The sequence below is a fragment of the Pelodiscus sinensis genome, chromosome 12, assembly GCF_052426305.1.
Source record: "Pelodiscus sinensis isolate ZL-2025 chromosome 12, ASM5242630v1, whole genome shotgun sequence".
Classification (NCBI taxonomy): Eukaryota; Metazoa; Chordata; order Testudines; family Trionychidae; genus Pelodiscus; species Pelodiscus sinensis.
Window position 1 is genome coordinate 52,450,809 of NC_143063.1, and position 27,804 is coordinate 52,478,612.

A 27,804-nucleotide genomic window follows, 5' to 3' on the forward strand; every position below is an offset into this window, starting at 1 on the left:
CGGGTCCCAAAACAGACCCTTGCGGAACTCCACTTGTTATCCCTTTCCAGCAGGATTTAGCACCGTTAACAACAACTCTCTGACTACGATTATCCAGCCAATTATGCACCCACCTTATCGTGGCCCTATCTAAGTTATATTTGCCTAGTTTATCAATAAGAATATCATGCGAGACCGTATCAAATGCCTTACTAAAGTCTAGGTATATGACATCCACCGCTTCTCCCTTATCCACAAGGCTCGTTATCCTATCAAAGAAAGCTATCAGATTAGTTTGGCATGACTTGTTCTTCACAAACCCATGCTGGCTATTCCCTATCACTTTATTACCTTCCAAGTGTTTGCATATGATTTCCTTAATTACCTGCTCCATTATCTTCCCCGGGACAGACGTTAAAGTGACCAGTCTGTAGTTTCCTGGGTTATTCTTATTCCCCTTTTTATAGATGGGCATAATATTTGCCCTTTTCCAGTCTTCTGGAATCTTCCCTGTCTTCCATGATTTTTCAAAGATCATAGCTAAAGGCTCAGATACCTCCTCTATCAGCTCCTTGAGTATCCTGGGATGCATTTCATCCAGGACCTGGTGACTTGCTGACATCTAACTTTCCTAAGTGATTTTTAACTTGTTCTTTGTGTATCCTATCTTCTAAACTTACCCTCTCTCTGCTTGTATTCACTATGTTAGGCACACCTCCAGACTTCTCGGTGAAGACCGAAACAAAGAAGTCATTGAGCATCTCCGCCATTTCCAAGTTTCCTGTTACTGCTTCTCCTTCCTCACTGAGCAGTGGGCCTACCCTGTCCTTGGTGTTCCTCTTGCTTCTAATGTATTTATAAAAGGTCTTTTTGTTTCCCTTTATGCCTGTATCTAGTTTGATCTCATTTTGTGCCTTTGCCTTTCTAATCTTGCCCCTGCATTCCCGTGTTGCTTGCCTATATTCATCCTTTGTTATTTGTCCTAGTTTCCATTTTTTATAGGACTCCTTTTTTATTTTGAGATCATGCAAGATCTCCTTGTTAAGCCAAGCTGGTCTTTTGCCATATTTTCTATCTTTCCTACACAGCGGAATTGTTTGCTTTTGGGCCCTTAACAACGTCCCTTTGAAATACTTCCAACCCTCCTCGGTTGTTTTTCCCTTCAGTCTTGCTTCCTATGGGACCTTACCTACAAGTTCTCTGAGCTTATCAAAATCTGCCTTCCTGAAATCCATTACCTCAATTGTGCTGGTCTTCCTTCTACCTTTCCTTAAGATCATGAACTCTATTATTTCATGATCACTGTCCCCCATACTGTCTTCCACTTTCAAGTTCTCAACTAGTTCCTCCCTATTTGTTAAAATCAAATCCAGAACAGCTTCTCCTCTGGTAGCTTTTTCAGCCTTCTGAAACAGAAAGTTGTCTCCAATGCAGTCCAGAAACTTATTGGATAGCCTGTGCCCCGCTGTGTTAGTTTCCCAACATATGTCTGGATAGTTTAAGTCCCCCATCAGTAGTTTCTCTGAATATGTTTTGGGGCTGCTTATGTCACGAATATTCAACTTTATCAAGATGTGCAATTCATCGGTTGTTACCATTCACCAGCACATACTTGTGTGGAACTGGGTTCTTGATTATGCAGCAACAAAAACGAAATACAGAAATCGATTGAATGCCGTGCCAGATATGCAAATCCAACTTTTTAGTATTAAACCAAATATAAAAAGAATTTGCCAAGAAAAGAAGGAAAACCACTCTTTGCATTGAAAACTGCCCATGTAATTCATATTGGTTCTTGAACTTTATTTTTTTTTACACATTAAATGTGATTTTTATTTTTAAATATGTGCAGTTAAACTAAATGTTGATTTTATTACCTTATTTAGCATTTGTTCATTATTATTATCCTTACTTACTTGTGGTCTACTTTTTCAGCTCCATATACCAGACTGTTTTCCGGGGGGTGGGAGGGTGACGCTGTTTGTTTGCTCGACAAATTTTCCCTTGGGTACTCTAGGCTCAGCTATAGGGGTTCCTCGAAATTCTTCCGAGTTTAAAAGGGTTCTGTGGCCAAATAAAATTGGGAAACTCTGGTCTAGAAGATTGTGTTTAGTCCTGCCATGAATACAGGGAACTGGACTTAGAGAACCATAACCCCTAGAAGTTCCTTCCAGTTCTATTATTCTTTTTAATACTTTATATTTTAATTTTAAATAATTAATCTCCCTTCTTTTACCAAAGCAATTACATCTAAAGTGGTGGTGTTTGTGCAAAATAATCAAATAACAAAAGGCAAGCTGTTCTTTCAGTGTTTATATTTAATCAGTTGGTTGCTGTCAGTAGGGGCACATCTACACAGCAGGACTTAAACTGAAATAAGCTATGCAGCTTGGACTATGTCAGTTGCATAATCGTAAGTCACAATAGCTTATTTCAGCTTTTGGCGCTGTCTACACAGAGCACTCCAACAGAGCACTCTTTCTCATATTTCTCGTAAAATGAGGGTTACAAGAGTCAGAGTAAGAAGTCCTCCAGCTCGACATTATTTTGACATTATGTAGATGTGCACTGTATTATTTCGGAATAGCGTCAGTTATTCTGAAATAACACTGCTATGTGGACGTACCCTAGCTGTCCCAAATAACTTACTATAAATGATGAAATAGAGCATATGGAACACATTGCAAAAGTTTGATTAACATTGTTTCTGTGTACATAAGTTTCACTTCTCTTCTTGTCAGAGTAGTTTTATAAGGTTTAGGCTTCCTGAGAAGCCAGACTTTCTCTGGTGGAGACTGGTGATATCGCTGCAGATGTCTTCAACTGCTTGGCCTGGTCCTTGGCCCTTCCCTTAATTGTACAGAATATGGTTGTTCATGTCATGCTATTGGTAGAGAAGATGGCTTAAATTGGCTGGCCTTGTTGACTGCATAGGAGGAAAATCTTCTGTTTCAGAAAAATTTCTCTGCTCATGATGGGCAACAAATAAATAGAATGTAAAGATTTCACACCTGAGCTGCGTTCTCTCTCTGACTGAAGTGTTTATTGAATACATGTTATTAAAATAGTTGTAGCATGAGGAATGGAAGGAGGGTTTTAGTTAGGGCATGAGTGTGTTTGAGCTGATATTTAAATTTTTTTTCATCAGATTGAAACTCCCATGATGAATATTATTCCAGGTGGAGCTGTGGCTAAACCTTTCATTACCTATCACAATGAACTGGACATGAACTTGTACATGAGAATTGCTCCAGAACTCTACCACAAGGTGAGATGTGACTGCTTCAGTAGGTTAAGCGTTGTGCTTTTCTGATTCCCTGCGTTCCCAAAATGTGAAGCATGCGTGTGAAGTAAGGATTAGACCAGGGTGGGCAATCATTTTTAGGGCAGGTGGGCCACTTCACTAATTTTGGTATGTGGTCGTGGGCTGGTTCCAGGCCCCCCAGAAGGGCAGGGTGTCAAGGAGAATGGGTGATGCTGGAGGTTACAGAGAGGCAGAGAGAGTACATTAGTGTGAAAGAGAGACACTGTGTGTGACAGACAGACTTTGAGAGACAGATTGAGTATATGTGACTATGTGGTACAGACTGGGTATGTATGATAGTGACACCGTGTGTGAGCTGGCTGCTGCTGGGTAAGTTTTTGAGAGAACTGTTTCTTTAAGGGAAATCTGTCTTGCTCTGCCGTCTTCCCCCTCCCCCCTCCTCCTCTGAGTCACATAGCATCCACACTTCAGACTGGAGCAGCTCCGCTGTGTCTCTCCCTGACCCTGCTCTGCAGAGATGGGGTACAGGTGCAAGGAGACACTCTGACTTCAGCACTCCCCTCCATCCTCCTCCTGGTCTGCACAGCTCGCAGGAGAATCCTGGGAGCAGCTTGGTTGCAGGATGGAGCAAAGTGGCGGGGGGGGGGGGGGGGGGAGGTAGCTGAACACACGGTGCCTGCTGTAAGTATGCATGCTCTGCTCATCAGCTGGGGAGAAATCTTGGTGGGTCGGATCCGGGCCCCGGGCCTTATTTTGCCCAACCCTGGCTTAGACTAAAGGCCAGTAGATTAAAGAGATTGACAAAAGCATCCTTGCTGGGTGAAGTAATTACTAAAGAGATGAGCAGGAAAGAGGCTTTCATTGGTTTTGGGGAATAGTGGATGTAGGGTACTTGAACCAGAGTTCTTCATTACGTTGTCTAGTGCTACTTTTTACCTCTGTTTCGCTGATAATCTTGGGACTGTAGATTTGATACAAGTTTGATGGAACTTTTTTGAGCTAATTCATTTCAGAAGGCTAATGTGACCAGCTGGGTTTCTTTTTTAGATATTGGTGGTTGGAGGCATGGACAGGGTGTATGAAATTGGACGCCAGTTCCGGAATGAAGGAATTGATTTGACTCATAATCCTGAATTCACAACCTGTGAGTTTTACATGGCTTATGCAGATTATCATGACCTGATGGAGATTACAGAAAAACTGCTTTCAGGTGACTTAACCTAATATTAATTAGCAGAGATTAAAAATCTGTGTGAAGATAGTATGTGATACAGCATGGTGTTGATTTTAAGTGCAGCTTTATCCTGTAGGAATGGTGAAACACATTACTGGAAGTTACAAGATCACTTATCACCCAGATGGTCCTGAGGGCCAGGCCTGTGAGATAGATTTCACCCCACCCTTCCGGAAAATCAGCATGGTGTGTGAGCTGGAGAGAGTCCTGGGAGTGAAACTTCCAGCAACTAATCAATTTGAAACTGAAGGTTAGATGAGTCTGTGTGATTGCCTCTCCCTTGCTATTATGGGGCAAAGACCTCTATCCCCCCAGTCCATGTTGATCTATAAGCTGCCTCCAATACTGTTTATTACAAGGAGGTGAGCTGCTCGGATCCACACGTGAGCTGAGTAGATGGGGTTGCTCTACAGTGGCTTTGTTCGATTAATGTAAAGAAATTGCATCTGCCAATTGTCCTTTCAGTTCACAGTTGTGGACAGCTGCTTTTTTAGGTGATCATATAGCAGCAATGATTTGGTTGGGTAGTTTTGATCTTTTTTCCTCTGATATGATCCTTACTACTTCTAGACAAGGCTGTAAGGCACTATACTTCAGTCTGCATCTTAAATATATCTGAAAACTATGGCTAGTGAACAATATAGTGGTTGTCTTTAGTATCACATGCTCATTATGAGGTTTGTGTGGTAGGATCTGCCTGGGTTTCCTGGTGGCTTTTTCAGCTGCTTGGTTTAGTTTTGCTAGCCCTACATAATTCTGAGACGTGCTCTTTGAGGACCTGTTCACTTTGGCGCATGCTCCCAATGCCTCCTTGAGCTGAAATGGTCCAAAGTCTTCAAAACTCTTTGTTTGAGCAGGTATTAGGGAGAAATGATATATGTTTTGGGGTATTTATAGGAGCTGGGAGAGGAATATTCTTATTAATTATTCTGAGACTGGCTATTGTCTACAGTGACAGTCTCTGTGGGATTGTTTATAACTTGTCAGAGCATCTAGAGTCTGGAATGAGGAATCTTATGTTTGTTTACATTGGCAGCAATTAATACTGCCCTTCATGCTCTGAGAAAAGCTGAAAACATACTCCTGAGCTGGTATGTCCTATAGTGTATTATGACAGAAAATACCGAAGGTCATTCCAGTCCATTTCCATTGTGTCTGGACTTCTGCAAGTTGGGGAGGATGGGGAGAAGAGTTGACTATATAAATAGTTTCTCTTTTTGCATTATGAAAACAGAAACTCGCAAGTTCTTTGATAATATTTGTGTGGAGAGAGGTGTTGAGTGTCCACCCCCCAGGACCACGGCCAGACTTCTTGATAAGGTAAGTGGAGGTGGCCTTTTAATCATCCTAAGATCTGTCCGTATGAAGTTATGAGGCCACATTTGAAGCAACAGGTTCCTTGCTGACTACTGGTTAGCTAGATGAAGAATTCAGTAAAAAAGAATGGCAGAAAATGTAAACTAATAAAAGGAAGCATTTCAACATACAGTCTGCATTTAGCCTGCGGAACTCATTATCACAGGTTTTTAAAAGAAGGATTGGAGGTTTTCTATATACTGGGACAATATACAGCATGAGACCCTGGCTTTGTTGGTCTCTTGGGATGATCACAGTCTTCTAAATCTACTATATATTTGAGAGAGTTTGACTGTTTAAGAACTCCTCCTAAATTGTGAAAGCTAGGACCACCAAATTTAGTACACCGCTTCCTCTTATCATAATTTAAAGCAAGGTCAGTGTGTGGCTGTGCCAGGAAAATGGGATGTGCCTGGAATGGGACTGCTTTTCATAAAACCAAACAGAAAAGAATCACTAGGCAAGTGAAGGAAGCTGGCTGGGAGTGCCCTGGCTCTGAGATGTTCCCAATTCCCTCCAGATTTTTACAGGGACATTGCTGGCTGTTCCCGTTTGTCAGGCAGTGAGAGGAAAGAGCACAGTTGCTGCATTCCTCGCTCTGGCTGGGGAGCGCAGGGTGCTATTGAGCTGTGCACTGTGGTCTTGCTCCCTGACAGAGAGGAAGAGGCAAAGCAAGGAGCATTGGTACAAATCTTGAAAGCTTGCCCCCCTTCACACAAATACTATCAGTCCACTGCCCAGAGTCCTTCCTCACCCCCACAACCCTGATTCCTGCACCACCACCATCACCACCACTCCCAGATCCTTGCCCTTAGTCCCTCCTTAAAGACCCAAGCAAAGCCAGGTAAATGTGCTAGTGTTTAATAATAATATAAATAGCATACTCACAGTAATGCAAGGTGCAACAAAATAACACAAATCCCATGAGTTTGGAAATGATTGCAGATGAACTTTAACCTAATGGGGAGAAGATCAGGAAGGAAGTTTTCCTGGGTGCAAATAAGTCTCTTGCATCCTAAGTTCCCTCTAAACTGTGGCTGCACAAGCACTCAGGGCTATGGTGAGGAGATATGCCTCTCTCCAAACCCTGGACCTGCTGTAGCACACCTTCCCTGGTTTAGCCCTGACTCAGCCCATCCCCACAGCTATAGAAGGGGACTGGTGCCCAGACCCTGTCCCACTGGAACTACCACAGCTGTGGGGAGGTGCTTCTCACTTGGCCCCTAGTTACTGTGTTGAGAGTAGCAGGGAAGCCTCTCTGTTGCAACTTGGGAGCACCCTCCTGTGCCCCAAACTCCTCATATCAAGCTCACTACACAGTCTGCCCCACCAGTTGGAGCTTTCTACCCCCCCGTCATGAGCCCCCTCCCACATGCCAAACTCTTTGCCCCCCCATCACCACTTTGTCTTTGTGCACCAGGAAGCGATGTCCTATTTTCCATCGACTACAGGCAGTCCCCGGGTTACGTACAAGATAGGAACTGTAGGTTTGTTCTTAAGTTGAATCTGTAAGTCGGAACTGGCGTCCAGATTCAGCCGCTGCTGAAACTGATCAGTTTCAACAGCGGCTGAATCTGGACGCCAGTTCTGACTTACATACAGATTCAACTTAAGAACCCTAGGCATCCCCAAGTCAGCTGCTGCTGAAACTGATCAGCGGCTGATTCCAGGAAGCCCGGGGCAGAGGCTTCCTGTAGTCAGCCACTGGTCAGTTTCAGCAGTGGCTGAATCAGGACGCCTGGGGCAGAGCAGCTGGGGTGCTGCCGGGTTGGTCCAGTAGCGCCCAGAGCGGTGCTACAGGACCAACCGGCAGCGCCCCAGCTGCTGTACCACAGGCGTCTGGAGCAAAGCCGCGGAACACGGGGGCAGCGGGACAGCCCAGACGCGCCGCGGCTGTCCTGCTACCCTCGGGCTCCGCGGCTTTGCTCTGCTTTGCTCCCCGTCCCCCTAGTCTGCAGACCAGGAGGATGGGGAGCAAAGCGGCGGAACATGTGGGCAGCAGACAGCCCAGACGCATCTGGGCTGTCCACTGCCTGCGTGCTCCACGGCTTTGCTCTGCTTTGCTCCCTGTCCTCCTGGTCTGCAGACCAGAAGGACGGGGAGCAAAGCGGCGGAACACGCGGGTAGCAGACAGCCCAGACGCGCGTCTGGGCTGTCTGCTGCCCGCGTGTTCCGCCGCTTTGCTCCCCGTCCTTCTGCTGCCCGCTTGTTCCGCCGCTTTGCTCCCCGTCCTTCTGGTCTGCAGACCAGGGGGACGGGGAGCAAAGCGGCGGAACACGCGGGCAGCGGACAGCCCAGACACGTCTGGGCTGTCCGCTGCCCACGTGCTCCGCCGCTTTGTTTCCTCTCCCTGGTCTGCTGGAGACCAGGGAGAGGGCCCCGTTCGTAACTGCGGATCCGCGTAACTCGGGGACTGCCTGTAGTTGATAAGTGGGGGAGCTGCAGAGGGGTTAGCTCCTGAGGCAGGAGCTAACCCTGCTGTGCTTCAGCCTTTTACACGTATTAAGAACCAGTAGGCTAGGTCCCCTGCTGCACACCATCCTTAAATGTAAAAAGGCTGTAGCACAGCCGGGGGGGACCCAGTGCAAATTAGAAATCAATTGTCCTGGCTCATGCCGGGTCTCTCTCCTCTCCCTCCTCCCCCCCCCCCCCACTGCATTTTTTATTTTTAAATGTATTAAGAGCTGGTGGGCTCTTAATACATTTAATAAGCAGAGGCACAGCATCTGTGACTGGGCGCAAGCTGGGAATCAGCTGACTCCCGGTTCATGCCTCATCCCCACTACCCCCCCGCCCTCTGGCTTTCAAGCTGGCTCCCCCCCAGCACCGGCTCCTGCTTCTGATAGAGGCAGCAAGGGGGGAAGCAACTAGTCGAGGGACTAGTCGACTATCTGATAAACTTTGCTTATTGGATAGTCGACTAGTTGCCTACATCACTAGCATGGACATAAAAAATGAGTGATCCTTGCACTGTCCTCTGAAGGATCTGATCTTGGACACTGCATGAGGTGGAGCTCTGGTCTGATTTGTATGGTAACTCTTGTGTCCCTAAATTATCCATGAGAACCTATGAGATGATGTCAAGTATCAGAGGGGTAGCCGTGTTAGTCTGGATCTGAAAAAGCGGCGAGGAGTCCTGTGGCACCTTATAGACTAACTGAAGTGTAGGAGCATAAGCTTTCGTGGGCAAAGACCCACTTCGTCAGATACAAGTGGGTCTTTGCCCACGAATCTGACGAAGTGGGTCTTTGCCCACGAAAGCTTATGCTCCTACACTTCAGTTAGTCTATAAGGTGCCACAGGACTCCTCGCCGCTTATGAGATGATGAGCTCTTGACTAGCCTTTGTCAGTGAACGCTGTAAGTAGTTTTCTTTGGACCATTCATATCCATCAGAAATTTGCCCTGGTTTAATAAGAACATAAGTGCCACATTTGGCCTAACAGTGGTTCACCCAGCCAGCGTAACAGGCTGGGACTCTCTACCACAGTGCCTCCTACTAGCCATTCTGGGAATTAGCTCTCAGTTCCTCCAGTCAGTGGCACTGAACAGTTGTTAAGAGTGGGAATGCTGAGTTGCACCCCCACCCTTAGCCCTGTCCTCACCTTTCAGCTCCCTAGAGCTGGGGCCAGCCACTGGGATTCCACATTGGGACTGGTGGCTGGGACCCTGAGCTAGCAGCTGCTCCGAGCCCCCAGAACCTCCCAGATAGGCCTGGCAACTGAACAGAATGCTGGGCAGGCAGTGGAGCCCTTGACCTGGCAGTGGGTTCGGCAGCTGGAAGCCCCACACGTGGGATGCCTGTCCAGGACCCTGGGGCCAGCAACAGAGCGCCCAGAACTGACAGTTCTGCAGGGTGTAGGGCTGGTAGCAAAGCCCCCAAGCAGCTGTGGGCATTGGGGTTGACAACCTCGCCGGGCTACTGGGCAAGGCAGGAGGGAGCCTTGCTTTGCACCCCCAGAAGGGACAGGGTCTTGTGCAAAAGGGGCCGGGCCAGTCCTCAATGCCCTGCCCTCTCCAAGCCCTTTGCTGTATTTGTAAATGTTTTACATACATTAACCCGTATTGCCTGACTTTGGAGAATCTCTTTACATAGAGTAGAATGCTGGTAAAAGAATATCAGGGAGGTCACGTTTAAATAGTTGGTATGGCAAAAATGTAATACTTTACATTACATGTGTGTGATTCTTCAATATGGTGAATTCTGAACAGGCACTTCGCCTATTGCAGTGCATAGTTTTTAATGTAATGGGGCCTGCCCATCACAGGGCCCCAGCACAGCCGCCCCCTAATGTGGCCCTGGCCCCAACAGCACCCAGCAGCAGCCTCCTGCCACGTGGCCCTGGCAGCAGCCGCTTGCCGTGTAGCCCCAGCAGGAAAGTGAGTGCTGCTGCACGCCTCTGCAATGGAGGTGGGTAGCCTTAGAGGAAACACTGGTGAGGACTCAGTTCCATGTCCTTTGTGGGGTCCTGGACACAGGGGAGACAGTCACCTTGCATGTACTGTATTGCCAACCCTGAGTGGGGGGGTCGGTTCCCTGGGCAGGAGGCTTTCCTGCACGGGGAGGTGGGGGGGGTTGGCCCCCGGGGCAGGTGAGCGCGCGTGGGGCTTCCCTGCATGGAGGGGGGGTTTGGCCCCGGGGCAGGCGCGCGCGTGGGGCTTCCTTGTGCGGGTGGGGGGGGTCGGCCCCCTGGGGAGGCGCGTGTGCAGGGCTTCCCTGGGGGGGGGGTTCGGCCCCAGGGCAGGCACACCTGGTTTCCGGGGGGGAGGGGGAATGCTGGGAGGAGGGAGATGCAGGGGACTCTCTGCCTCCACTGGCATCCCACTCCCCTATCCCCAACTACAGAATGCTGTCCCCATTCCTGTCCCCACTCCCCAAACTCTGTCCGTACTCCCGTCCCCACTCCCCGAACTCTGTCCCCTGCCGCAGAATCCTGTCCTCTGCCCTCCCAGCACCCTGTTCCCTCTCCCCAGCCGCAGAACTCTGTCCCCACAAAATGTATAATTATAAATGCTTCATTTTAGATTGAAATAGCATGAATAAAAACAGACCATTTATTTCATAACTATAAACATGTGATTTTAATTGTATGTGATTTTTAATTGAATGTATCGCATAATTTAAAAATAAACTGTTTATCAGAGTGTGTAAGTAAGGGCTGGGGATAGCAAGTGATGGACAGGAGGAGAATAGAGAGGGCGGGGCTTCAAGGAAGGGGCGGGGTTCTTCTGAGTTTTAAAAAGTGATCTTGGGTGTAAAAAGGTTGGCGACCACTGTTCTAGAGAGTGTCATAGGTGACTTGGAAGGCCAGTAAGTTTGGCCACTTGTGCCTCAACCTTACAGTGACCCTTTCCTCTAAACATTTTGCATGAGTGGAGAAGTGCATTTAGATTTCCGTGTCCCTCCAAAATGTAAGGTAAATTACTATACTCATACTGGCCTTGCACTTTGCTCTCTTCTGCTCTTCACACACAAACTATTCCTTGATGTTTTTTCTTTGTCTGCTTTGACTAGTGGCTTGTGCCACAGATGTCAAATTGGTCACGAAACTCCAATAACACCCTGAGATGCTGTAGGTAACAGTCCTAGGTTGATGTTCTGACATTGGAGTTCTTGTCAGACTGGATGAAGTTTAGACATTAATCTTGTGTTCTAGCTCAGACGGTATAAATCAGATTGTAACCCCTCCAGGCATGATGCATGGACTGTCTTGCAGGGACTCGCTGTTAATGAAGCTGTTACCCTAAGTAGGTTTCTGAAGTAGTAAGTCATCTCAGTCTTATGGCAGCTCAGTTATTAGTGTGTGTTATTCTGGAGGCAGACTGTTAGTAAAGTGATGTTCTCACTTTAATGTTTTGTCTTTGTTCGGTTTTTCAGCTTGTTGGTGAGCTTCTGGAAGTCACTTGTATCAATCCCACATTCATCTGTGATCATCCACAGATCATGAGCCCTCTGGCTAAATGGTAAGAGTATGAGATTTTGTATAAAGCCATGAAACCTTTTTTATCTTGATGAGAAAAGTTGTGAAAAGGAAAGGTTTGGTGCCAAGTAGCAGTTTTGAAAGTCTGACACGTCCTAGGTCTTGGTTCCTGCTCCTTTGAGCCCATTTCACAGGGCATAAAATCCAGGGAGAAGTATCTATATGGAGTGGCCTGGAGTTTTACAGTGGTGACGGTCAGAGTGGGCATCTCTTCTGAAACAGTGCCCTTGTTTTCAATGAGGAAGTTGTGTTTGTTTCTGAGCTGCCTTGTGACATGTCTCCTCTTCACAGGCATCGCTCTCAGCAGGGACTGACAGAACGCTTTGAACTCTTTGTGATGAAGAAGGAAATATGCAACGCATACACAGAGCTCAACGATCCCTTCCGGCAGCGGCAGCTTTTTGAAGATCAAGCAAAGGTATGAAATTGTAGCGATTAATTGTAGCCAAAATACTTGTGGTTGGGATGAATGCCAGAATATGTATTTCCAGTTCACACAAACTCCTATCTCATTTTTCTACACACAATACTGGCTGTTTGAAACAGTCACAACTAACACCACAGGAATCGTACTGGCACTGAATCTCTCCATTAAATAGGTCAAACATAAGCTTTTGCAAGAAATATCTTCTCTCTAGCACTGCCTGCCACTAGGGGGAGAATTGTTAGGGGACAAATGAATGATGCAGCAAACAGGAGAGGAACACTTGGGAAAGATGACAAAAATGGAGAACCAAAAGAGCACGTTAAATTTTTTCAAAAAGAGCAAAATACTTAGATAATTGAGTCTTAAACACTTTCTTAATATATATTCAATGTAAGCAACTGCTGTAGATTGTCAGGGTCTAGTTCTGCTATGAATTATTTTGATTAGAAGAGAAGATACCTATTGAAATGTAATTCATACTAAAAATTTCAAAGATCCTTGCTGTTAATCCCTTCTTCTGATAGTGGAGTGCTGTTTCTCCAGTTTCCCAACATGCATTTCTTCACACATACCAAAAGAGATCATGTACAGCCTGAATGTCAGAGACACTGCTTCACAAGACAAATTTAACTTAAGAACATATGTACCACCATCCTTGGTCAGACCAAAGGTCTGTCTAGCTCAGTATCCTGTCTTCTGACGGTGGCTAATGCCAGGTGCCCCAAATGAACAGAACAGAGAATGAACAGAACAGGGAATCTAGTGATCCATCCTCTGTAACAAATTCCCAGCTTCTAACAAACAGAAGCAACGGTGGGCAAAAGGGCCTCTGCGGGCCAGATCCAGCCTGCCAAGTGTGTTGATCTAGCCTGTGGTGACCCTGCTGCTTCCCCCTGTCCCGAGGGCAATCAACTTTTAGGAGTGCGGGGGAGTGCCTGAAGTCGCCTCCTGCCCTGCCAGGGATATGGCGCTTCTAAGCATGGTGCACTCTTTGCAGGATAGGGCAGGGTGGGAGGAAACTCATGCTCCACCGGCCCCCAGGCCAATCAGGGTTTGGAAGAGGGGGGAGCATGTGAAGTCTCCTCCTGCCCTATAAGGGGCTTAGCACTGAAAAGTCAACTACCAGCTGCTGAGCAGCTGGTGGTTGACTCTAAGTGCTGCGCTCCCTTGCAGGGTGGGACTAGGGAGCTAGAGACCTCACATGCTCCCTGATGGACGTAGGTACAGCAGGGGAACAGGCGAAGTCTCGTCCTACCACTAGGGGTGTGGGTACCTAGACTTTGCATGCTCCCCTACCTCCAGACCACTCAGGATCTGTGGGTGGGGAAGCAGGGAAGTGTCCTGGCCTACCCATTTCGCCTGAGGCCCTGTCTCTTCTGGGGTGGCCTGGGGCCACTTGAAAAATTTCTGGAGTGGCCCCCAGTCAAAAATTATTGCCCACCCGTGGACTAAGGACATAAGAATGGCCACACTGGGTCAGACCAAAAGTCCATCTAGCCCAGCCCAGTATCCTGTCTGCTGATAGTGGCCAATACCAGATGCCCCGGAGGGAGGAATCACAACAGGTAATCCTCATGTGATCTCTCCTCTGTCACCCACCTCCAGAGAAACAGAGGCCAGGGACACCATCCCTACCCATCCTGGCCAATAGCCATCGATGGACCCAACCTCCATGAATCTGGTTCTTTTTTTTTGAACCCTGTTGAAGTCTTAGCCTTCACCGCATCCTCTGGCAAGGAGCTTCACAGGCTCCTTCACAGGCTGACTGCACCGAGTGAAGAAAAACTTCCTTTTGTTTTAAACTTGCTGTCTTATTTTCATTTGGTAACCTCTAGTTCTTATATGATAGGAATAAATAAATAACTTTTCCTTATTCATTTTTTTCCCACACCAGTCATGAATTCATTTACCTTCTCCACTATGACTTTATCATCTTTGAGTGCTCCATTAGCATCTTGATCTTCCACGGGCCCCATTGGTTGTTTAGCCCGCTTCCTGCTTCTGATGTACTTAAAAATACATTTTACAGTGGACTTCCGATAATCTGGCACCTTTGGGACCTAGGTGGTGCCGGATTATCAGATATGCTGGAGTATCGGGAGGTCTTGGTACAGCTGCACAGTTTAACAACTGGCCGGGACACAATCTCCCTCTCCCCTCCCCTTTCCTCTTCGCTTCTACTCCATGCTGTAACCTGATCCTCTTCCCCCTCCACTCTCCTTTCCTCTTTGCTTCTCCTTCTCCATGCTGTAACATGATCCCACTCCCTCCTCCCCTCTCTCCAACTTTATGCTTGGTCCCCATACAGCTGGCACCTGTGCTGAGCAGCCAGCTTTTTAATCAGCTGGTCAGGAGCGCTTGACATTTTGATGCTGGAGTATCGGGAGTGCCGAACAATTGGGTGCAGGACTATTGGAGTTTTACTCTACTATTACTTTTTGAGTTTTTGGCTAGCTGTTCTTCAAACTCCTTTTTGGCTTTTCTTATATTTTTACACTTAACTTGACAAAGCTTGTGGTCCTTTCTATTTTCCTCACTAGGGTTTAATGTCTGCTTTTAAAGAGAGCTCTTTTTATCTGTGTCTGCTTTTACGTGGTTGTTAAGCCACGGTGGCACCTTTTTGGTTCTCTTACTGTGTTTTTTAATTTGGGGTATATGTTTAAGTTGGGCCTTTATTATGGTGTCTTTGAAAAGTTTCCATGCAGCTTGCAGAGATTTTAGTTTTGTCACTGTACCTTTTAATTTAACTTCCTCATTTTTGTGTCATTCCCCTTTCTGAAATTAAATGCCCGTGTTAGGCTGGGGAGGTGTTTTTCCCACCACAGGGATGTTACATTTTAGTACATTATAGTCACTATTTCCAAGCGGTCCAGTTATATTTACCTCTTGAACCAGATCCTGTGCTCCACTTAAGACTAAATGGAGAATAGCCTCTCCCCTTGTGGGTTCCAGAACCAGCTGCTCCAAGAAGCAGTCATCATATAAGGTATCAAGAAATTTTATCTCTGCATCCCATCCTGAGGTGACATGTACCCAGTCAATATGGGGATAATTGAAATCCCCCAGTATTATTTTTTTTTTAAATTTGATAGCCTCTGTAATCTCCCTTAGCATTTTGTAATCACTGTCCTGATCAGGTGGTCGATAATATATCCCTACAGCTATATTCTTATTATTGGACCATGGACTAGAGAAACTATTCCTTGACATCCTGACTAATAGCCATTGATGGACCCTAGCCTCCATGAATTTATGTAGCTTTTTGGAACCCCATTATAGTGTTGGACCTTCAAACCATCCCCTGGCATGAAGTTAAGGTAATGGACCACCTGGAGGAAATACGAAATCCTGCAAATATTCTCCAGTTCAAAAAACTTGACTAGAATTGGATGTTTTCTGGCAACATCCAGGCCATTTTCTAAGATGTGGCCTTCAGAATATTCCAGACACAGACTTAGAATTATAGGACACTAGAACTGGAAGGGACATCAAGAGGTCATCGCTCTGCCCTCATGGCAGGACCCAGTACCAGCTAGAGCAGTGGTTCCCAAACTTTTAAGCATCATGCCCCCTTTTTGATTTTTGAGAAACCCTCATTGCCCCCCCTCCCCCCAATAGCAGCAAAACTTGTTGAGCCAAAATAAAAGGAACTGACCGGGGCCGAAAAACAAAAATAGCAGCAAAACTTAGGGGGAGAGGATTGACCTGGGGGGGGGGGAGGGGGGGGGGGAGGGAGGGTTGCCTCGCTCCCCTCTGGAATTTCTTCACGCCCCCCAGTTTGGGATCTGGATCTAGATCTAGAGCATCATTGATTGATGTCTGTCTAACCTGCTCTTAAATATCTCCAGAAACGGAGATTTCCACAACCTCCCTATGCAACTTATTCCAGTGTTTTACCACCCTGACTGTTAGGAAATTTTTTCCTAATGTCCAACCTAAATCTCCTTTGCTGTGGTTTAAGCTGATTGCTTCTTGTCTTATCAGGGGCCAAGGAGAAAATGTTCCCCCTCCTCCCTGTAACACCCATTTAGATACTTGAAAATTGCTATCATGTCCTCTCTGTCTTCTTTCCAAACTAAACAAGCCCAATTCTTCTAGTCTTCCTTCATAGGTCATGTTCTCTAGACCTTTAATCATTCTTGTTGCTCTTCTCTGGACCTTCTCTAATTTCTCCACATCTCTAGTTCATTTCTTGAGCTGATTTTACAAATACACAGATCCTACTGGAACATAGCCACCTGGATTCTAGGAATATAGTGGCATTCCTTTGTGGTGACGTAGGAATTAGGAGTATTGGCATTTCCTGTACTGTGGGATGTAGGAATTTGTCACTGTTAATTGATCATCTAGGCAAAAGCAGCAGGCGATGATGAAGCCATGTTCATTGATGACAACTTTTGCACTGCATTGGAATATGGACTTCCACCTACAGCTGGATGGGGCATGGGCATTGATCGGCTCACCATGTTCCTTACAGACTCCAATAATATTAAGGTAATGGACTACCTGGAGGAAATAGTAAAAAATTCTGCAAATATTCACCTTTAAATTAAAAAAAAAAAAAAAGGACACTTATGTAATGTGAGTGTGATTGAGACACCTGTGACCTTCACCCCAGCCTAAAGATCAAGGAATTCAGGATTACAGCTGAAATTCAAACTTCATAGGCACTGTTAGGGGTAAAAATTAAAATTGTCTTAATTACTTTTGGGGTCCTTGCTCTCACACCAGCAGTTTCATGGTGTTCATTATGGGGTCTGGGAAAATCTAGCTTTAAGCACTGAGGAAGTAAGTTGGGTTTCACATGTTAAGTGTGCACAAATCAGGTACTTGCAATTTGCTGGTTATGGGGCTCTTATTTTTGTGCAAAAAGAAATGTGCACAGGGGGTGAGCAGTGGGCAGAGGTGGGGAAGCTGATGGTGTTTGATTTCTCCCCTAGGAAGTGCTGCTGTTTCCTGCTATGAAACCTGAAGACAAGAAAGAGGTTCACCCCAGTCCTGCTGAAGGCACCTCAGTCTGAGGGGCTGCCAATCTTTGCCTGTGTCTGTTTGGCAGGCTTTGGTCCTCAGTAATAAGGAAGTGTTGTGGGCAAGATGGTTCTTGCATTGAGAAGACCAGTGAAAGCTGCTATGTAGTGATTCCTGTAAATGAATAACAGACAGTACTGTTCTGCCTCCTGTTCCTTGGTGTTGATTTGCAGGGGAGTGGTTGGGGGCTGGGGAAGCAGCTATGCCTAGCCCAGAGTTTTACCTGCCTGTGTGCAGCCAGGGTTGAATTTCATGTTGTTTGAAGGGGTTCCTAATCCCTGGCACAAGTCTGCTAGAGATGGAGCCCCTCCCTGCCTTATATGGTCAGTTGCCCAAGCTTGGTTCCAGCCTGGCAGGGCTTACAGTTCTTTGATCCTCCCACTTGCACCTCACTAGGAACATGCCCATTCGTGGTAGCTTGGGAGGTATTGAGCCCGATTAACAAGAGTGAATTTGAGTGCTCATGAACTGTGAGGGAGTTCAAGTGCGGAAGGCCAGTGCTGGATTCCCCGGATTAATAGGAGGTGACTGTGGAAAGGAAGGCGATGGAAATGAGCCCTAGCCAGGGGGGAGCTGGTACCTGCACCTACCGAGGTTGCCTAGCAGCGCTTTCCCTCCTTTGTACGCTCGCTGCTGCTGGGGGCTGGCCCCTCCCCTTCCCTGCCCGCACGCTGGGTGCGGCCGCTTTCACCGGCGGGGCAGCTGCCGCGGGGGGGCGCGAGGGACAGTCTGTGCATCGTGGGCGGGGGAGGGGCGCCCTGTGCGCAGCTCAGGCGGGAGCGGCTGGGGGGGGGGGGGGGCCGCGCGTGCTCCCGGTAGCGGCGCCTTTTCCACGAAGGGCGTCTCTGGCCGGGCACCGCTGCTAACTACAACTCCCAGCAGCCCTCGCGGGCTCTCCAAAGCAAACGCCTGGTACAGTTTGGACATTTGCGCATGCGCGTTATTCTGCACTTCCTGCCTACAGCGCGCATGCTCCGAAATATCCTGGTCCAAGGCTTAGGGCGGGGGCGCTGCTTCTGTTTCCGGGGCAAGTGGCTGCGAGCGGGACAGGCCTGTCAGTGGGCCGCGGCCCCGCCCGGCCCGTGTCTCGTCACCGCAGCGCGGAGTGAGGGATCCAGACCGTGTCCGCGGGGAGCCTGGGCTGCGAGCGCGTGACACCAGCTGGCAAGTGCCGGGGCCGCGCTGGCCGGAGTGCCCCGCGTGTCACACGCATGCGCGGAGCTCATGCGCCAGCGCTCGGTGCCGGTGCGGGCCCGTCGCACTGAGCTCTCAGTGCCTCGGGGAGCCCGGCACGAGAGTTCGGGTCGCTCTGCGCGATAGTAACGGTCTGGGGCGGGGCTCGAGGGGGCATGGGCGCAGCAGAGGGTTCTTACTAGGGAGCTAAACATTGCGTAGTTGACTAGTCGAGTACCGGAAGGGATTTCCATCCGCTAGGTGACTAGTCAGTAGGTACTTGGCATTCCTCCTTTGAAATGTACACGAACCCCAGTGGAGGTGCCTGCATGGAGCCTGGGATCAGTGGGGGATTCATAGTGGGGGGGTGGTATGGGTGAAGGAGCACAGATACAGAGGGTTTGGATTTTGACCCGTGCTGGGGTGCAGGAGGGGGAACAAAAGGTTGGGAGAAAAGGGCTGGGGTAGGTTCTAGCCTGGAAGCACGTATGTAGGCAGCTTCCTAGGTGCCAGGTGTAGGCTCAAGCCTGGAAGCAGCTTCTTGATGGCAGCCCAGTGGAAGCCTCAGGCAGGCTTCCTGCCTTATGTGCTTCCCATGCTGCTCAAAGCTGGAGCTGTGAGATTGTGCGGGGGGGCAGGGAAAGCATGCTAAGCCCCCCTCAGCGGCTCCTAGTGTGCAGACACACATGGTGCCCGCAGCCCGTTGCTTTGAGTAGCACAGGGGCGGAGAAGGCAGGGAGCCTGCCTGAGGCACCATCTGGATTATGGGATGATTGCAGGCCCGATCTGGCAGTTTGGTGGGGTGAATATGGCCTTCAGGCTGTATTTTGCCAGCTCCTGGTCTAAATAGACCATGCAGACACAGAGTGAGGTACTAAGTAGAATGTAACAGCGAAGTGAACAATGTTGATCTTATTTTGTTAGTTTTATATTGGTGGGCTTGCTTAAGAGGAGATAAGATGAATGGAAAGAAGAGGGAAGGGACAGAAGGTGAGTGGCACAGATTAGAGGTGAAGAGAGAATTTGAATTACAATTTTTCAATTTTTATTTTTTTTTAAATGTTATGTTAGCACCAGTAGGTCCTAAGTGAGATAGCTCAAACCCTCATTGTGCTGGGTAGACATAGGGTAAGGGGAATTAGGCATAGAGGGGAGAAGTGAATTGTGCATGACAGGTCAGAGCTGGGAATAGAAACTGGGTCTCCTGACTTCCAGTCCAGTGCCTTATCTTTTGGCCAGTACATTCTTTTTCATGACTCCATCTCTCCAGGAACTTTGGGGAACATCTAAAGGAGCTAACTTGTTTGAAATACCGCTTAAAAATCAAGTTCTGCTGTATTATGCTGATGTATAGGTGGGAACTGATGACACTAATGAGGTGGGGGGTTGGGGTGGGGTAGTAAGAAGGCGTTATATGGGGTTGTGGCCTGTGATGCTATTTTGGTCTTTTTTTATGCTGTATCCCAGTTGTGTTTAGGAACTGATGTGGCATCTGCAGACATGTGGTCAGCTGATGAAGTTGCTGGTCTGTGCTACACACATTATAGCTCCAAGCTTCCTAAGCAGGGGAAGCCAGATCCTAACCGGGAATGGACTTTATTGGCAGCTGTGGTTAAAGTGGAGTCTGCACCTGACAGAGAGGCTTGCCCTAATACTGAGAATCTGCAGGGTGAGAATGAATCTCCCTTTCTCCGTAAATGCCATGCATTTGTCCCTAGGAGGATATGGGCCAGGGACACCTACCCCCCTCTTTACCCGTTTCCTCCAGCCCTGCCCATTCCTGTCCCGAGTGACTCTGGACTAGGAGTTGGTGAAGTGGAGCTGAGTGGGGCCTGTTGCTCTGCTGTTGCCCCCATGCTGCCCGGGCCCTGAGTCCACCCCCCTGTCCTCGTAGAGCAGGGTCAGTTTCTCTGCTGCTGGCCCCCATACTGGCTGGGCCCCTCGCCCCCATAAAACACAAGGCTCCTCAAAGCTTGGGGCAATTGTCCTGAACTGTCCAGTGGATGGGATTGATTTGCATATGACTTCCAGTTTATTTACAGGTGACCTGTAAGTAAAAAAAACCTGCAATTTTTTGCCTGAAAAGACTTTTGAATTATTTCTGTAACTTTTATTCTAGGAACATCAGGAATGGTAAATATTCTTTTCTTCTTTGGTGGAGATCTCCCTCAGAGGGCTCTGAGAAGTAAAGTGAGATCTTTTGTAGCTCTTCTTTTAAAACAAAACAATTTTTTTTCACTCAGCACACAGTCAGCCTATGGAACGCCTTCTTGAGGATTTGGTGAAGATTAGGACTTTAACAGGGTTAAAAAAAGAGCTGGATAGATTCATGGAGGTTAAGTCCATCAATGGCTATTGGCCAGGATGGACAGGGATGGTGTCCCTAGCCTCTGTGTGTCTGGAAATGGGTGACAGGAAAGGGATCACATGAGGATTACCTGTTGTGTTCCCTTCCTCTGGGGCTTCTGATATGGGCCACTGTTGGCAGACAGGATACTGGGCTGGATGGACCGTAGGTCTGACCTAGTACGGCCGGTCTTATGTTTGAAAGGACAAGGGTGTGACTCCTCAGCAAAATTATTTTCTCTCAGGAAAAATGGAGTTCCTGATCAGACCAGTCATCTCATTTGTTGAGTATCCTGTCTCTGACAATGCCAGTTCTCAGTATCTTCTTAGTAAGGTCTGAGAAATCCTATAATAAAAAAGTGACAATCTGCACAAACAAGGCTGTCCCTTCCTTTGTCTATATGCCCTATGGTTTTGGTGTGGCACATGTTAATGTAGTGTCTGATCACTTCTCATGTAAAATAGACTGGCAGTAGGGATTTACAGAGTGTCTTACTCTTCTTCCTTTTGGGGTTTTGAAATAAGGACGTTAAGGACTAGTCGACTATCCGATAAGCATTTGCTTATCAGATAGTCAAGTCAACTAGTTGCTCCCTCCTGCCCTTGTTGCCTCTATCAGAAGAGGGAATACTTCAAAACAGCAGCACCGCATAGAGCCTGGGGTATGGGCTCCGTGCTGTGCCGCCACTTTGAAATGCCGCAAAGGGTAGTGCTGCATGGAGCCCTGGGTTCAGCTGGGGACTCCCTCGCTGACCCCGGGCTCCATGTGGCATTTTTGCGGAACTTGGAGTCAGCTGGGGAATCCCCAGCTGATCCCAGGCTCCATGTGGCGCTGCCACTTTGAAATGCCATGTGGAACTCGGGGTCCCCAGCTGACCCCAGATTCTGCAGAAATGCCACACGGAGTCTGGGCTTCCCAACTGATCCTGGGCTTCGTGCAGCATTTCAAAGCAGCAGGTCTGCATGGAGCCTGGGATCAGCAGGGGACTCTGAGTCCCTCACTGACTCTAGACTCCATGCGTGCGCTTCCGCTTTGGAATGCGCAAGAGCCCCCACTAGGGACTCTTGTACATTTCAAAGCTGGCACGCTGCGTGCAGCCCAGAGCCAGTGGGAAGTCCCACTGACTCCAGACTTGGGGGAAGAACCTGCATGGAGCCCGGAGGCAGCAGGACTTCCCACTGGCCCCGGGCTGCACGTGGAGTTCCAACTTTGAAATGCACAAGAATACCCACTGGGGCTCTTAGCCACTTCTGCATTCCTCCTTTGGAATGTACATCAACTAGTCAAGTAGTTGATGGAAATTCCATCTGTTACTCAACTAGTAAATTAATCTATATTTAACATCCTTATTTTGAAAACTCTGCAGGGAATGGCAGTTTTTCATGTGCTCTATGAGTGTGGCAGGTAGGGAGGCATGGTTGGTGCTGTGTCGTCGTCTTTCAGGAGGAGGGTTTTGCAACACTTCTGAAAGGGCTCAAACTCTGCAGTCTTGTGCCCCCTGGAAGCTAGTTCCCTAGCCACATCTTTTTGATTGAGAACACTTTGTCCCTGGCTGTCACATGGTTTATTCTGGGCTTCATGATCTACTTTGGCCTAACTCTCTTGGCATTTTCTAGTTTGGAATTTGATCTCTAATGTAACTGGTCTTGAGTAATTAATTGGTCTTGATCTTCAAAGAAAACTTAATACTGGCATTGGAAATGGACTTAGGGACAGTGCCATGGAGTTAGTGTTCTCATGGTACCCTAAATTACAGAAGATGTGAGCAACTGCACTTTGTATCAGCTGGAGCCTTTCCGCTATTCTTGCACTCTGCTTCAGACAAGTGAATTTCTGTAATCCAGCTTGGAGGTGACAAGTGTGCGCATCACTGCAGTCAGATGCTGTGGAAGGGGAGGCGAGGCCAAGTAGCTGGAGGTGAAAGATGGCATTTGTAGATACTGATGTTACCTGGTCGTCCAAGGGTAAGTAGGGAGTCAAACAGGCCCCCCAAGGCTTCACATCATGCTGAATAGACAGTGTGTGCCTTCAGTGAGAAGGCTTCTTTTGTCCTAGCAACCCCACCATATTTACTAGCCTCACCAGGGTGAGAGAATCTCCCAGTTTATTCCTTTGTGTTTACCCGTTCTGGCCAGCATCACTTCCTGTCCTTTTCCAGCTGACCATCTCTATACCATTAACTGTTTTATATGTACTTATCATATCCCTTCTGTGAACGAAACAGTCCAAACCTCTGCAATCTCTGCTTATATTGAAGGCTTTTTAGGACTCTAGTCATCCTTGTTGCCTTTCTCTGGAACTCTTCTGTTCTGCTATATTTTTCCTGAGAAGAGGTGACTAGAAACGAATACCGTGTTCAGGGTGTCACGAATTAAGAATCAGCATGGTTGTACTGGGTGTTGTAGCAATACACATGAGGGGATGGTTCCTGCCTCAGTGTGCAGTCTAATACAAATAACTACGAAGGGCAAGAGGGAGAGGATCACAGTGCAATACCTACCATTTTTATGGAGTTTTGCAGCTGCAATTTTTTTGCCAGGTATAGATAAAATAAATGGCAGATAACCCTATCTGCTCATCAACCCATTATTAATCTATAAATGGAGAAGAGGGGGGAATTTTAGAGACTAGAAAAATGGTCTAATGTAAACAGGGAAGTTTAATAACGACAAATGCAAGGTGCTCCACTTAGGAAGGACAGAATAGGACCTGTTTAGAGAGTGGGAAAAGATCAATTAAAATAAACTGAAGGAGTGATCTGAGAGGTAGGAGAATTGAGAGGACAACCATAAAAGCCAAGAGGCACAAAAGGGTTGAGCCGGCAAAGGTCATCATGAGGCAGGAAGGGGATGGGTCGGGTTACTGCTGTATGGGGAAGGTTTAGAGGAGGGGAGCAAGGGATAAACTTCTGTCAGTGACTAGGGATGATATGGAGAATGTTGGACATGGTGAGTAGGTAGCTGGAATTGTGGATGTGGCCATATCACTGCTCTCCCCTTTCTCCAGATCGTTGTTAGACATATTTCAGTGCTAGTCTTGGAGTGAACCCTTGTACGCCTGCTCTTAACCATTTCCTATGATGAAGGGGCCATTTATTTCTGCTTTGTTTCATGCCTGAGCCAGTTTTTAGCCATGACAGAAATTTATCTTTTTCTCTCCATGTTTATTGTCATTGGGATTTTCATTAATGACATCTCAATATGTTCTCCTGTGTCCTCTGTGTTCTGGACGTGGTCACAGATTGAAGAGGCCCAGTTTTCCTTTACAGACAATGTGCTTGTTTGTCTCTCTCTAGTATTCTCTCTTTTGGTCTTTCATAATTCTGTAACTGTCACTGAGACACAATAGTACTAAAGCAAAACTTGCTTGTCTTTTTCTTCCAGGATCTTTCTTAGTGCTGGACAGACACATTTGCTACTTTCCAGTCCTCGGCATATATGAGGGCATGTTTTTGATAGCTGCTCATCCACTTCATCTTAAAGCTCCTTCTGAACTCCTGGATGTACGTGCTGCTGACTAATTTATCAGTGTGTCTTTTGACACCACATATCTGATTGTGCCACATATACCTTTTCTGCGATGTCCTTATCCCCGTAATAGCTAAATCTGGTGATCCAGTGAAACCATCAATTTCCTTACAGCTTCTTATTTTTGATATACTTAAATTACATCTCTAGCTTCCAATTCCATCTTTAATTAAGATGAAAGTTACAGGAGTGATTACCTTCTGTTTGCTTTGGCTGGAATTCCATTTTCTGTTGGATACTTGCTTTGATTTACATAACTTCTTGAACCTTGCCAGTTTCCATAATGTTCTAATTTAGGGATGTTAGTGTGTAATTGCATAGTCATAACCACACCAAACGTTAGCAGTTACATGACTATTCAATAGTTCCCGGGATGGAGCTGGCAGCCAGAGTGCTCCTGGTTGCACCTCGGAGAGTTCCCTGCCACCTGCCTGTATCAGAGGCAGCAGCATTAAGTGGCAGGGGGGAGCTGGTTTAAAAGCTAGCTCTCTGCGCAGACCAGCTCCCGCCTGCTGCCCTGTGCTGCTGCCTCTGAGAGAGCCCCTGGCCACGTGAGTTCCAAGCTCCTTGAGGACAGAGAATGCTCCACAGAGAATGCTGCATGGCAGCCTCCCTCTCCCCCGCTCTGTGTCTGTGGAGGCAGCAGGGGGAGGGAGGCAGATGGCTCCGCAGAGCTGGCATGCATGAAGAGCTGGGTTAAAAGCCGGCTTCCTGCGTGTACCAGCTCCCACCTGCCTTCTCGCCCTCCATGCTGCTGCCTTTCCTATAAGATCCAGTGCTCGAGGAGAGCTAGCTAGCTCATGGGCACCGGCTCCCCACCCCCTTGCTGCCTCTGATACAGAGGCAGCAAGGGGTGTGTGTGTGTTAGTCGACAGGATTAACCGATAGGCCTAGGCTTATCGGTTAATCATGTAGTCATCTGCATATTGACATCTCTAGTTTAATTTTTGGCTTTCCTGCACCGGTTTTGTTTGGGATATACATACCTTCTATAACTGACAGTTATTTAATTTAGTTAATCTGAGATGAGTTTCCTCTCTTCTAACTTTTTAGGTGAGTTACATTCCTCTTTCTAGTACTGGATATTCTTCTTCCCATGATCATGTTGAAGCAAAAGTGATCCTGAGATAATTTTGTCAATACTTCAGCTACAGTTATTTCCTGAACCTGTTACTTTTACAGATAATCTCTCCTCTGTGCAGTTCAAAGTCAACTGTTCCAAGAAGCAAGTGTTTTAGCTGTTGAGAAATTGCAGTGTTAAGCGAGTCGTGATTTTTTGAGTGCCTCTTTTAGAGATGCCTGCTTTTTAGATAGTGCTGAGCACCCACCCTTTTAAAGTCTCTCTTTGGGCATTCAGGATCCCTACTCGCTTAAATGTAGACTTTTCTACTACGCATTCTGATGTGAAACTGACCAGTTCATATACAGTGAAATAGGCAAGACCTGAATTTTGTATATAAAAAGCCCAAACCCACACTCTTCATAAGAATCCAGTAAAGGATCCTAAACCAATTTTTTTTTCTTAGCAGATCTCCTTTTAAAAAAAATTGAGGTTTTAAAGGTAATCCAGTTAGCATATGCCTTCCTGGCATGCTTACCATCTACCCAGTTAACTGGAGCCGCCTCTCCCCACGGTGGCCCTGCCCTCAGGGCCATGGTGGGTCCAGAGCAGCCCCCACCTCCTGTGCTATGTCTATGGCAGGGCTGAGGCAGCCCCCCGACTATAGCAGGTGTAGAAGGAGGGGCCCCTACCACCTGCAGCTGGTGGTTTACTGGTTAAACAAACTGTTTAACTGGTGAGCTATTCTGGGTGGTTTTACATCTTTAATCAGCATCATCTTTGTGCTGAGCATTATATGGTACATTTCCTTTATGTCCTCTTCCCTATTTGGGAGTCCCTGAGTTGGTGGTCATCTTGTGTTGTCCATGTAGTTCCTCATGTCAGTGCTTCTCCCTTCATGTGCCATCTCTTTCTCCATGTGATTATACTCCCCTCACTGTGTGTCTGGTATGTAGTGTGCCCCCCCTCCCCCCTCCTGTGTGGGGTGTGTGCATGAAGCTGGTGTTACTTCATCCACACCTCTGGTGTGGTGCCCTCATGTGCTGTGTGACTGAAATGATCAAATGAGGGTGATGCTTTTAGAAGTGGTTCTCTCAGCTAACTTTGTTGTTTTTTCCTTTTCAGTAACTAAGGAAGTTGTTGCTATGGGGACTGGAACTAAATGCATTGGCCATGCAAAAATGAGGAAAACTGGTGAGTATCCTGTAGTAGCTAAGACTGCGATTTTGGCTTTTTCATCACTTAACGCCAGTGCATGAGTTCAGCCTCTTGAAACGCATTCAAGCCACAGTTTCCCACCCTCTAGAGTTGAGTGGACAGCATTACCAGCTAGGCTTGCTGCATTGATTTTCCATGATCTGAAGCCCTTAAGGGGAACTGACAAAAGTCATATAAATGGACATTGTTGGGTAGTATAGCTCCCAAATGTACTGGTGCTTACAAAAATAACATAAAAGGCAAATCTTGTTTAGTCTTATCCCTTCAGAGCCCAGTCTGCAAACCACCATAGGAACAGTGTACCAAGTAACCAAGCTCTAGAAAAGTGAGAGAAAACACCTCTTATTTAGGTATAATCAGCAGCTAGATATTGCATTGATTTCTCTGCTATGGAAAGTTATTTGTCTTGTCTCTTTCTCTGCTATGCATATTCATAACAGAGGAGGGCCAGACAGACCTTGGCAACTCCTTGGGCTGTGGAGAGACCTCTAGAGACTTATGTCAGGAAGTAACCTGGGAAAGCGATGTGGCCAAAACAAGTCTTTCAGTACAGGGCTCTTTGGACTTCTCATCTAAATGGTGGATTGACGCTGCAGCGATCAATCCATCGGCTGCTGATTTATCGAGATTGCTTAGACATGATAAATTGACCTCTGAGCACACTCCTCTTGACTTCAGCACTCTTATCAGGACGACAAGAGTAGGCAGAGTCAATGGGAGAGCATCAGCCGCTGACCTTACTGCATGGAAGGCACTGCAGTAAGTAGGTCAAAGTATGTCGACTTCAGCTACGCTACTGGTATAGCTGAACTTGTGTATCTTAGATTGATGGGGGCAGAGGAATAGTGTAGGAGATTCCACAACCTCCGTAGGCAATTTATTCCAGTGTTTAACCACCCTGACAGGAAGTTTTTCTTAATGTCCAACCTAAACCTCCTCTGTTGTGGTTTAAGCCCATTGCTTCTTGTCCCATCATCAGAGGCCAAGGAGAAAAATGTTCCCCCCTCCTCCCTTTTATATACTTGAAAACCGTTATCATGTCCCCTCTGTCTTCTCCTTTCCAAACTAAACAAGCCTAATTCCTTCAGCTTTGCCTTATAGCTCATATTTTGTAGTCCTTTAATCATTTTTGTGGCTCTTCTCTGGACCTTCTCCAATTTCTCCACATCTTTCTTGAAATGTGGGCAAAACTGTTTCTGTGCTCTATAGT

The 27,804-nt window shown here is 47.1% G+C and overlaps 2 protein-coding genes across 6 annotated transcripts in view; both read left to right on the top strand.

Moving 5' to 3' along the window:
- KARS1 (lysyl-tRNA synthetase 1) overlaps positions 1–17,416 on the top strand; it is a 31,504-nt gene extending 14,088 nt beyond the window's left edge. For both annotated transcript variants that reach the window (XM_075918244.1, XM_006121330.2), the window contains exons 7-14: positions 3,128–3,247; positions 4,292–4,454; positions 4,555–4,728; positions 5,713–5,798; positions 11,712–11,797; positions 12,106–12,232; positions 16,592–16,735; positions 17,182–17,416. In XM_075918244.1, the coding sequence (XP_075774359.1) occupies positions 3,128–3,247; positions 4,292–4,454; positions 4,555–4,728; positions 5,713–5,798; positions 11,712–11,797; positions 12,106–12,232; positions 16,592–16,735; positions 17,182–17,262 (981 nt within the window). In that variant the 3' untranslated portion in view covers positions 17,263–17,416. The remainder of the gene's footprint in view (positions 1–3,127; positions 3,248–4,291; positions 4,455–4,554; positions 4,729–5,712; positions 5,799–11,711; positions 11,798–12,105; positions 12,233–16,591; positions 16,736–17,181) is intronic.
- Positions 17,417–18,039: 623 nt separating this feature from the next.
- ADAT1 (adenosine deaminase tRNA specific 1) overlaps positions 18,040–27,804 on the top strand; it is a 56,765-nt gene continuing 47,000 nt past the window's right edge. For 2 of the 4 annotated variants that reach the window (XM_075918245.2, XM_075918249.2), the window contains exons 1-3: positions 18,440–19,432; positions 19,910–20,111; positions 26,502–26,570. In XM_075918245.2, coding sequence (XP_075774360.1) covers positions 19,406–19,432; positions 19,910–20,111; positions 26,502–26,570 — 298 coding nt within the window. In that variant the 5' untranslated portion in view covers positions 18,440–19,405. The other 2 variants (XM_075918246.2, XM_006121325.5) reach the window with 2 other exon arrangements.